The sequence below is a fragment of the Terrapene carolina genome, unplaced genomic scaffold, assembly GCF_002925995.2.
Source record: "Terrapene carolina triunguis isolate 2854851 unplaced genomic scaffold, T_m_triunguis-2.0 Scaffold95, whole genome shotgun sequence".
NCBI lineage: Eukaryota > Metazoa > Chordata > Testudines > Emydidae > Terrapene > Terrapene triunguis.
This window is the reverse complement of record NW_020664446.1, coordinates 44,767,138-44,779,302: the sequence shown is the minus strand read 5'-3', so window position 1 is coordinate 44,779,302 and position 12,165 is coordinate 44,767,138. Positions and strand designations below refer to the sequence as shown.

General features: G+C 43.7%; 1 protein-coding gene across 1 annotated transcript in view; it reads left to right on the top strand.

Moving 5' to 3' along the window:
- Positions 1–12,165, top strand: part of MYPN (myopalladin) — a 97,203-nt gene that overhangs the window by 24,958 nt on the left and 60,080 nt on the right. The window contains exons 3-4 of the mRNA XM_026650890.2: positions 2,156–2,331; positions 10,087–10,138. Coding sequence (XP_026506675.1) covers positions 2,156–2,331; positions 10,087–10,138 — 228 coding nt within the window. The remainder of the gene's footprint in view (positions 1–2,155; positions 2,332–10,086; positions 10,139–12,165) is intronic.

Here is a 12,165-nt window from a genome sequence, read left to right as displayed (position 1 = left end):
CCCACCCCCCAGCCTAGACCCCCGTCCTGCACCCCAAACCCCTCATCCCCGGCCCCGCCCCAGAGCCTGCACCCCCAGCCAGAGCCCCCACTCCCACACATACACCCCAACCCTCTGCCCCAGCCCTGAACCCCCTCCCACACTCCAAACCCCTTGGACCCACTCCCACCACATGAATTTTGTTATTGACACATCACCTTCATACTGGTCACGTAACAAAATTTATTCCACGCATGAACATTAAAAATTAGAGGGAACATTGATGCCTGAGCAGCGGTCCCCTAGCATTCTGTTAGCTTTTTTGTCTGCCACTGCACACTGAGTGGATATTTTCTGGGAATTATGTTATTTGACAATCAAATGTATTTGAAAAAAATCAGAATTCACAGAATAATATCCACTGAATACTTTATTCAACCAGTCTTAATTATTTCTTTGAGTTAATTAGAAAAATGGCAGAAAACAGAAAATACAACTATTGCTTGTAAGAAACAGTATTGCATATATGTGGAAACAGTTGGGCTGGATAAAGTGGACAAACCTCAAAAGGTTTATAGTTCAGAATTAGTTTAGTTCAATATCTAAAAACAGATGCTTCTGCACTTGCCCAGAACTTTTAATTCCTGACTTCAATATACCATAGTACCTTTCCTTTTCCCCACCCTCCATCAATCTGAGTTTTGCTTTGGAGTGAAACCCAGCTGCTTTTTACCTTCCTCCATCATTCCCTCCACATCATTAAGGGGCAGCAGGATGGCCTCCTCTCTCCTCCTGCTTGTTTGCGTAAGGGTGAGCTGATAGGCAATCTCAGCACCAATCTCATGGACCTGCCCTCTGAGGTGCTGCTTTTACAACAAAATCTAGACATGCTCCTTTCTTTCCTGCATCTTCTACAGCATTGGCTCTTTGAAATGCAAAGAGATTTGATATCTCTAAGTGCCTAACAAAATGTTGTGAAATCCCTGTTTTCACATGAGAAATAGGATTTGGGATTTCAGGTTCAGGCCCAGTGTAATCTGTGCCATCTAAATGAGTGTTAAAAGGCAAATGTAGCAACAGGACCCAGAGAAGAATTTAGGGTCCAGTTGCCTGAATGGCCATCTGCCCCTGAGAAGACTTGTCCATGGAGATGTCTTATAATGTGGTAGAAAACTTCTTTTCCTTGGGATGTAAACATTAACCTTATATATGTAATGATCAAGTGGTCACAAACATGCAGCAACACATGACAATGTAAGGAGTCATGTTTGATTAAATTCCAGTCCTTTTCTTTACTTTGTTCCAAGCTGAACATGACATTTTACAGGGATGAAGTTTAAGAGAAATTTCTATATCAGGAATTTATACCAGGCAAGTACAGAATGGTCTGAACTAAAACACCGGATCTGAACACTCCCAAACTTTGGATGAGTTCAGATCTGGATCTGAACTTTATGGGTTGGGCCTTGTTGTGCAGGAAAGGCAGATGAGACACCACCATCTCTTGGACTTTCATAACTCCATTGATCTTCTTAAAAAGTTGTTAAACACGTGTACCAGAAACATGGCTACCAAATACAAAAAACAAGGAAGAATAACAATCTTTACTACTGTATAGTGATCCAGTCAATCTTTCCAATCCCCAGGCCACACATAACAGACATCAGAAAGGTATGCTATTTGAATGATAAGATACTTACGTAAACAAGCTAGTGAAATGGAGTCAATCAAGAGATGCTTGAAAGTGTTATAAGTTTGAGATTAGATTTTTCTATAATATGTCCAAAAAATTAATGTACATTTGTACATATAATGTTTTTGAAGTAAATCTAATGTAACTCATATGATGTAATGAGAAACTGAAGCTGAATTCAAATTAGGACTCTATTCTCTTCCCCTATCATGTTATTGGTGAGATCCCTGTATCTGGAAAAATACCACATTGTTGTCTGAAATAAACTAATATGTTAATAGGTATAAGTACTGTATAGCTTGTAGCTCTATTATTTGTTGTAATTATGTGTTCCAAAAACAATCAACTGTTTATTCTTTCAACTGCCAGTTTAATTTGCCTAAGGTATCTCTCTGCTTAGGACAATAAGCCATCTGTTTTGTTGTTAAACAGCCTTCTGGTTGTCAAGTTTTTGTTATGATAAACTGTAATCTTGCCTTGCAGGTGGTACTGTGAAGGAAAGGAGCTTGAAAACTCACCAGACATTCATATTATCCAGTCAGGAGATCTGCACTCCTTGATTATAGTTGAAGCTTTTGAAGAAGACACCGGACGTTATTCTTGCTTTGCTTCAAACATCTATGGGACAGACTCAACTTCTGCAGAGATATACATAGAAGGTAACATTACAAATCTTTGCAAAATGAAACTGATCATAAATCTTTAAAAATAGAAATATGTGTTTTATGTACTAGCACTACATTTACTGGTTTGCTGCACAGCTGACTAGCAGAAAGTCAACAATTCCAGTCTATTAATACATTTTATCATTTTCTCTCTGAAAGTTCTTTTATATAGGTATTCTTATTGCTCTTTAAATACATTTTTACTAAGCCTTGAGCCTGCAACGAACTCAGATCCAGGACCTCTTGCAGATCTCATTGTAAGATCAGGGACTAAAAGTGCTGAGATTGTGATACCTCTCTATAGTTCTTTTCTGTAGCTCCTCTAGAAAAAAGAAAACTCAACCTATGTGTCTAATTCCCCATCAATCTGTTTTTCTCGCACTTGTTGCACAAACATTTGAGGAATATGATAGTTCTGGCAATAATTATTATTTCAACGTGGAAAACTGAAATATAGCCTGAGATTCACCTGTTATCCCCAACCTGTAGCTGTATACAAACAAGTCCAACACATACTTTGATCCTTATATCTGCATATAATATGTACTGTAAATGAAACTGAATGTATTTGTTTTCTCAGATTTAAGGCTCTTTCTCTCATATTTTCCATCCTTATGTTCCAAAAACAACCCATTTAGCTAAAAGTGGGTTCTGTCTATCACAGCTGGGTTTTTACACTGGACCCATTATCATAGTAGCCGGAGTGCCTCACAAATTTTAAAAGAAATTCAGAGGATCTTGGTTTCTCTCTCTCTTTCCAGACTCTAAGCAGAAGGATTTTTTATTTTATATTTTTGTTAAGAGTGTGTGTTTATTGTGAGTTATATGACCTAACTTAGTTTGGCACTATTCCCCTCCTAACTGGTCAATAGCTGTTGGTGCCAAAAACTATTAACTGGCTAAACACTGGCTGTAACACTGCTACCGAGAATAAAGAAATCTCAGTACTAGGTAACTCTTGTATTTTAGCTCATGTAGGGCAAAATTACCTTCTACACTTTTCCATTTACACTTTTGCTTGGTTTCAGTATTGTCAGCCACATTTTGGATAAAAATGGGAAAACAAAATAAAATTGTGCAAAAATAATGCAGTTTAATATTTGTGGTTGCACGGGAGAGAACAGGGAGGCCTGCAACCAAGCAGACAGTGACCCTTTATTGGGTTCTGATTGGTTAAAGATGTCTCACCTTGGGATTTACATCTTTGTGTAGATAGAATGAGGGTCACCTAACTAGAGCCTTTTCATTGTTTATGGGGATGAAGAGGAACCTCTTTGTTGCATCTGTAAACTTAATTGCTCTTCAGTTGATTCAGGCCCTGAATTAACAAAGGACTCTTATAAGCTTAGTTCCTTTTTAATGGCTCATCCCAACGCTTTTCTCAACTCTGTCCTAAGGGTCAAAGGCAAAGTTTAAGCCTTGTTACCCTAATTTCATTTATGATTTCAGTCTCATAAAATGTAATAGAATAACATTATTCAATTTTTTTAGTCATTTTAATTGTAAACATATATTTCCATCGGTGTATTCTCTTATTTTTATATAATGGAAAGACAGTTTTCAAGTTTTCAGTTATTTATCTTACTACTTCAAATAAAATGGCTTATTGATGACCTAGCAAGTTTTACAACTAATCCTGTCATGACATTATTTTATGGTTAGTCAGCTTCCATGGGTTGTTCTTAAGCAACATCTAATTCTGTGCAACCTTCAGATACACTTTGTTAATTTAAATTGTTTATGGATTTCATGCAAATGACCATAAAAGACAAATTTAAGCAGCCAGACAACCTTCTCCTGACTTAGGAAAAAGCTAATAGGAAATCATTACATTTTTTAAAATTGCTCTGGAATGGGAATATTGATTTTAATATACGTTTTGTTTTCTATGTGGAGTAAAGTTTTTCCTTGTATCTATTTGATTCCAAAATTCAATATTTAAATTGTAAGAGTGTTTATGGTATATATATATATATATATATATAATGTACCTTCTACTTGGTTTGGCAATGTAATATTACATTGCCAAACCTAGCAAGACCTGCTGTAGTTCCATTTTCTATGTATTTTGTACATACTACTGTATTTAGGGTCAAATTTGTGAGATCCTTACTCGTGCTAATGAGTATCTTACACCATGACCACTCCCATTAAACTCAATGAGACTGTTTGTTGAGGAAGGTACTACTCAATATAATGTATCACAAACCATCCTTTAATGATATTCTCTCTCTGTTTCTGCAATTTGCCAATGAAGAGACAAATCATGAGAAGTGCTGAATACCTGCAACACCCACTTAAAACAATGGGAGTTGTGGGTACTCAGCAGGTGCTTACTATCTCTCCAGATTTGGGTCACAATCTGCTTTTATAAAAGACAACTGGAATTGGATAGGCAACACTGCTAAGTGAAGACATTCACTACTAGGCACCTCAAAGAAAAAAAAAACAGATTCTGAGCACAGGGAAAGCAGAGTCAGATATTGTCTTGAATACCAGGCCACTGGCAAATGGAGCTATGATTTCTCTTACCAAAACAGTGCTCAACGGGCAGTGGCTGGAGGAGGAACCAATAACCCAAAGAATACTACATGTGGTTACAGGTCCCTGATGTTTTTGTGCTAGTAATACCAAATGTCTAAGTATAAGCGCTTATTTGACCACACAATACTTCCAAAGACATATGCCACAGAGCATAGAACAGTCAAAAGATTTAGATATTAGTGACATTTTAAGGAGGAATTGTGGGGCATCCAGCCAGACAGTCACTTTAGATGATGTTTTCTTCACTTGAATCCATCCCATTTCAAATCTGTATTGGCCCAAGATTTATCATTAGTAGTGTTGCATTTAATTCAGGATACAGTGTTGCTTTTAATTCAGTATACTGCATTACTTCATCTTTACTGCACTTAGGCCTGGTCTACACTAGGCTTTTATGTCGACTTTAGCGCCGTTATATCGAATTAACCCTGCACCCGTCCACACCAGGAAGCCATTTAGTTCGACATAAAGCTCTCTTTAAATCGATTTCTGTAATCCTCCCCAACGAGAGGATTAGCGCTAAATTCGACATGGCCATATCGAATTAGGCTAGGTGTGGATGGAAATCGACGGTAATAGCTCCGGGAGCTATCCCACAGTGCACCACTCTGTTGACGCTCTGGACTGCAGTCAGAGCTCGGATGCTCTGACCAGCCACACCCCCGGGAAAATTTGAATTCATTTTCATTTTCCTGTCTGGGCAGTTTGAATCTCAGTTCCTCTTTGGACATCGAGGGGAGCTCAGCAGCAGTGGCAACTATGCAGAGCTCTCCAGCAGAGATGGCCGTGCAATCTAATAGAAAGAGGGCCCCAGCATGGACTGATCGGGAAGTCTTGGATCTCATCGCAGTGTGGGGCGATGAGTCCGTGCTTTCAGAGCTGCGCTCCAAAAGAAGGAATGCTAAGATCTACGAGAAGATCTCCAAAGCCATGGCAGAGAGAGGCTACAGCCGGGATGCAACGCAGTGCCGCGTGAAAATCAAGGAGCTGAGACAAGGCTACCAAAAAACCAAAGAGGCTAACGGACGCTCCGGATCCCAGCCCCACACATCCCGTTTCTACGAGGCACTGCATTCCATCCTGGGAGCGGCCGCCACCACTACCCCACCCCTGACCGTGGACTCCGAGGATGGGATCATGTCCGCGGCCGGTTCCTCGTCGGACATGACAGCGGACGGGGAAGATGAAGAAGGAGATGAGGAGGACGAGGCAGTCGACAGCGCTGGCACCGCTGATTTCCCCGACAGCCAGGAGCTCTTCATCACCCTTACCGAGATCCCGTACCAACCGTCCCCATCCCTTACCCCGGACACAGAATCAGGGGAAGGATCAAGCAGTAAGTGCTGTAAACATGTAAACATTTATTTAAAACAGAACGGTAATATTTATACTATTAACAATGTACATTTATAAAAGTTCTGTAAACTAGTAAAAAAATAATCAGGTACAAAACAGGAATATTTACAAAGGTAACAAATGGGTTTTCATGATTTCTCTGTCTTAGGCTCTTCTCAATTTAGTCCCAAGTGTTTTAAAAAATTTTCACAATGTCCGTTACTCCATGATTCCCAGGCCCAAGACGCTCCACTCCATAGTCCCAGTGCACCTACGCGAAAATCCGGTCAATGTGGCCGGGGATCGACGAGAAATCCTCGTAGGAGAACTCCTCGTAGGTCTCGTGGAGGTAGAGCTCAAGCCTGTTGATCAGGTTCCGGGGTAGGGCGATCTTAGTGGGCCCTCCGTGGTAGCAGACATGCCCCCTCCACGCCACAATCAAGTACTCCGGGATCATGGCCCGACATAGCATGGCGGCATACGGCCCCGGTTTCTGCATGCTTTCCCGCAGCATGCGTTCTCTCTGGGTGTCCGGGATCCTCAGAAGGGTGATGTCGCTCATGACGCCCTGCTTTGAATTAGGGAGGGGAATGTTAGTATTGGGACTGCTTTACAGCCACGCGGTGGAGGGAGAGGGGCAGCATACAGGGATCTTTCCCTGGGACAGCCGCGAGGGGGTGGGACAGGGGCAGAGTTGATGCTGTCCTGATTGCTGGCAGCAGAGACTGGCATTGCTTTCAATGTGAAAGGAGGCCAGTGCTACTGCTGGAGTTTTAAGCAGCCACAAGTCTGCGGCTTACCATTATTGCCCGCTCCAGAAGTTCAGGTCTCCAGCCACGCTTCTCAGATCACTCCAAGACCTCCGCAAGTCCACAGGCACTGAAGGCGACGGCCGAAAATTCGACCTTGTCCTGAGTGCGCATGTGAGAGGTGCAGTGCATGGTCTTGTTCACAGAGAAAGACTAGGTTCTTTGTATACAATTTCATTTATCTGTCTCAGGAATTCACTCCCTTTTCACAATTCACACAGACACATCTGCGACTGTCTCCCAACCCAGCCTGTCAGCACACTCCCAGAGGCTAGCGCAGATTAGGCGGAGGAAGAAGAAGACGCGTGAAGACATGTTCTCAGAACTAATGGGATGCTCCCGAGCCCAGGCAGCCCAGCAGACACAGTGGAGGGAGAACTTGTCACAAATGCACCGAGCAGTCATGGAACGGGAGGAGAGGTGGCGTCAGGAGGACCAACAGGCTACTGAAAAGCTGCTTGGACTAATGAGGGAGCAAACGGACACGCTCCGGCGCCTTGTGGATGTTCTGCAAGACCGGAGGCAGGAGGACAGAGCCCCGCTGCAGTCTATCTGTAACCGCCCTCACCCGCCACCAAGTCCCACACCACCCTCACCCAAACTCCAAAGAAGGAGGGGCGGCAAGGGCCGTTAAAACTTTCAGTCAACCCCTGCAGACTGCTCTAGCACTAGAAGGCTGACATTCCCCAAAATTTCATAAGTCCTTTCCTACCCACCTCACACAAGCCCCCGTCCAGGTTTCACCCCCCACGTTTCATGTCTGGTTCGCAATAAAATGTTTGTTTCTCTCCATTACTGTTTCAGTCAGGTTCTTTTGAGGGAGAGTCTGTCTGGAGGGGGGGAAGGGGCTTGGTAATTGGGCAGGACAGTGACCTTTAGCAGGGTACAGAGGCGGTGTCAGGTCCAGCATCAGGACACATACACAGTGCAGTCACTGGTTACCCTGGTCAGTCTGGGAGGTGTTTTTCATGTTCTCCATTGAAATAACCAGTCCACCAGTGCGGAGCCTGGCATTCCGGGAGTTTAGAAGCATCATTTGCATCAGAACACTGAACCCGCCCCCCGCCACAGTCTGCGTCCCCGGTTTAAAATATTCCCGCGAAAACAGCAACACAGACAACGGTGTTCATTAACAAAATCGAAATGATTTTATTTTTTGGGAAGGGGAAGGGGGTGAAGGGGGTATGTAACTGGAGAGGATAGTCAAAATGAACTGGGTAAAGAAACGGGGGCAGGTTCAGCTTTTCTGTCCACAAACTGAAAAGTCACTGGTTGCCCTGCTCACTCAGGAACCTAGCTTTCAAAGCCTCCCGGATGCACAGGGCGTCCCGCTGGGATCTTCTAATGGCCCGGCTGTCTGGCTGGACGTAATCAGCAGCCAGGCTATTTGCCTCAACCTCCCACCCCGCCATAAAGGTCTCCCCCTTGCTCTCACACAGATTGTGGAGCACACAGCAAGCTGCAATAACGATGGGGATATTGGTTTCACTGAGATCACAGCGAGTCAGTAAGCTTCTCCATCTCCCTTTGAGACGGCCAAAAGCACACTCCACTACCATTCTGCACTTGCTCAGCCGGTAGTTGAACAGTTCTTTTTCTGTGTCCAGGGCGCCAGTATAGGGCTTCATGAGCCAGGGCATTAGCGGGTAGGCTGGGTCCCCGAGGATGACTGTAGGCATCTCCACATCCCCAAGAGTTATTTTGTGGTCTGGGAAGTAAATACCTTCCTGCAGCCGTCTAAACAGACCAGAGTTCCTGAACACGCGAGCGTCATGAACCTTGCCCGGCCATCCGACGTAGATGTTTGTAAACCGTCCCCGATGGTCCACCAGTGCTTGCAGCACCATTGAAAAGTAGCCCTTTCTATTGATGTACTGGCTGGCCTGGTGGTCCGGTCCCAGGATAGGGATGTGAGTCCCATCGATAGCCCCACCGCAGTTTGGGAATCCCATCGCGGCAAAGCCATCTATGATGACCTGCGCGTTTCCCAGGGTCACTACCTTTGGGAGCAGTACCTTCACGATTGCCTTGGCTACTTGCATGACAACAACCCCCACGGTAGATTTGCCCACACCAAAGTGGTTCGCGACTGACCGGTAGCTGTCCGGCGTTGCAAGCTTCCAGAGGGCTATGGCCACTCGCTTCTGGACAGTGAGGGCTGCTCGCATGCGGGTGTCCTTGCGCTTCAGGGCAGGGGACAGCAACTCACAAAGTTCGAGGAAAGTCCCCTTCCGCATGCGAAAGTTTCGCAGCCACTGGGATTCATCCCAGACCTGAAGCACTATACGGTCCCACCAGTCCGTGCTTGTTTCCCGGGCCCAGAATCGCCGTTCAACAAAATCCACATGCCCCATTGCCACCGTGATGTCCTGGGCGCTGGGGCTCGTGGTTTCTGACAGCTCTGTGCCACTCTCCGACTTCAGGCTCTCACGGCGGTGCCGTAGCCTCCTCGCCCGATTTCTCTGCATCTGCCTCAGGGAAAGGTGTATGATAAGCTGCGAGGTGTTGAGAACGGCCACAAGTGCAGCGATGGTCGCAGCGTGATCCATGATCGCAGTGCTGTGGCGTCCGCGCTGTCACTGACCAGAAAAGTGCGCGAACTGATTTCCCGCCGGCGCTTTCATGGAGGGAGGGAGGGCGTTAGTGACAGACGGATGACGACAAATTTTTTTTACCCAGAAGGCATTGGCGGCTCGACCCAGAATTCCGATGGGCAGCGGGGACTGCGGGAACTGTGGGATAGCTGCCCACAGTGCACCGCTTCCAATATCGACGCTCGCCCCGTTAGTGTGGACTCACAAAGTCGAATTACTGTCCTTAGTGTGTCCTTAGTGTGGACACACACGTTCGACTTTGCAATATCGATTCCACATATTCGATTTAAGTAAAATCGAATTACCCTCGTAGTGTAGACATACCCTTAATCTTTTGGTTTGTTTTAACTTTATAATCCTAATTTTAAAAGTCTATATAAGAAATCCTAATAATGGAGGTTTGCATACTTACTAGACAAATTGCTGAAAATTTTGATTCCATGTGAAATGTTTTTGCCCTTCCATAGGTGCCTCCTCTTCTGAATCTGAAGGTGAAATTAGCACAGAAGAAATGGATCAGTAAGTGTTGCTTGCGTTAAGATATTCCAAAAAATTTACTGTAAAAAAAAAAAAAAGTAGGTGTGTGATTAAGTTTTTAAAATATGTTTAACCTCTAAAATATAAAATGGGAGAATTTGTGGTTGTTTAAGTGAGCAGTTTCCCTTCTTCAAAGTGGTAGGTGCACAGATCCTCAGTGTGGGTCACCACCTGTTTTTAACCATAAAGTACAGAATCAAAAGTTGACTGGATGCTTGACAAGAGACTACCCCCCACCTTCCAGGGACCCCCCTCAGTTTCAAGATGCTTCCAAAGCTAGCTCCTCTGGACTCTGAAACAAAAAAACCAATCTCTCGTTCTGCATCAGCACCTTGCAAAAATAATACTCAACAAGAAAAATTTAACTACTGCAGAGAACTGTAACGGTAAGTTTAAAAGATCTCCCTCCTATCCCTTCAAAGAAGGGGAAAATTGTCAGGTAAACAACCACAAATTCTCCAATTCTAAATCCATAGATCCTCAGTGTGTGATTTTCTGAACAGTGACAAAATTCCTAGGGAAGGAACAAAATAATGTCACTGAGAGAAAGGATTCCCCTAATCTATGAAATCACTGCAGCATGCAAGACTTGCCAATCAACATCTGCATCAGCTGAATACTGAGTATTTCTTGTAAAACTTGGTAAATGTATAAAGGGATGACCATGTTGTAGCTTTACAGATTTTATCATAAGAGACCTCCCTTTCTCATCTCATGATGCCACCACCACTTGTACTAAGTGAGCTCTGGTGCCCTTTGGAGGTTTGAATTGTTTTGCTCTGTATGCGTCAGCAATGCACCAGCATATCCACTGTGAGATTGATGATTCTGATGCCTTAATACTTTTTTTTTTTTTTATGAAATAAGACCAGTAAGGCTGTTTTTCTTATGCAGTTCTTTTCAGACAAAACTTTAAAGCTCTCCTTACATTCAGCTAATGCCATAGCTTCTCCTTTGGATGAGACGGATGTGGACAAAAAGAAGGCAATGAGATCTCTTGTACTTAATGAAAAATCAAATCTACTTTTGGAATAAAGGTGGGATCCATTTTCAAAACCACCTTATCTTTGTGAAACTTGCAGCAGGATGGATCAACTGACAAAGCTCCCTACTCTGACACCCTTCTTGCCAAAGTGATAGCGATCAAAAAGGTCATTTTGATAGTCAAGTAATACAATGAAACTGATTTCATAGGTTCAAAGGGCGCCTGCATTAAGGTATCGAGCAGCACAATGTTCAAATCCCAAGACAAAGCTCTCTGCGCCTTAGGGAGATGCAATAGCTGAACTACTGTAATGAAGCGCTGAGATTGTTGAAGATGACTCTTTCAGAAATTTACTATGTATCTATGCTGTTGCAACATTTGGATCAGTGACTGAGTCACTTGAGCGGGCCCCTCCTTGGACGGGACTCGGATTAGAATGTTGCCCAGGAAGGGGCATACCTATATCCTCTTCTGCCTGCGAGGGTTCATTATAAAGTAAAATTATGAACATAAGCTAAAATTATGACTGAAATGTGTTTATCAGACTAGTCTGGGGAGTAGGTAAACCTGTTCCTCAAAGACAAAGGACAAGCTGATGCCTCTAGCCAGGTGTCATCAAAGTTGATTGGCAGTCACTTGTCAAGAGGCCATTCTTTGGCAATGAAGAGGGACAGGAATAGGTTAAGCTGCATTTTAACAAACAACATGGAACCTCTTTCACCACAAGACTCCGTGTCTCCGTCCTCACAGTGGGAAGGAACTTTATCTAGGGATAACTCCAGGAAAATGCAGGAACTCTGCTGAACTAGTGAGGCATTATGTCCAGTGTTGGAGTTTGCATTGCAGGAAGATTTGTTTCTCCCCTTTCAGACTTAGCCTTGGGCCATTTGCTTTTGCAGTAGTCCTGCCTTCTGTATTTAGAGGAGTAGTCATGAAAAGGATATGTAGGCCGTAATAAGACCAGCTATTCTTTTTCCCAGATTTGGAGTTAAGAGGGTTCTGTAAGGTCTTTTTAAATTTATCG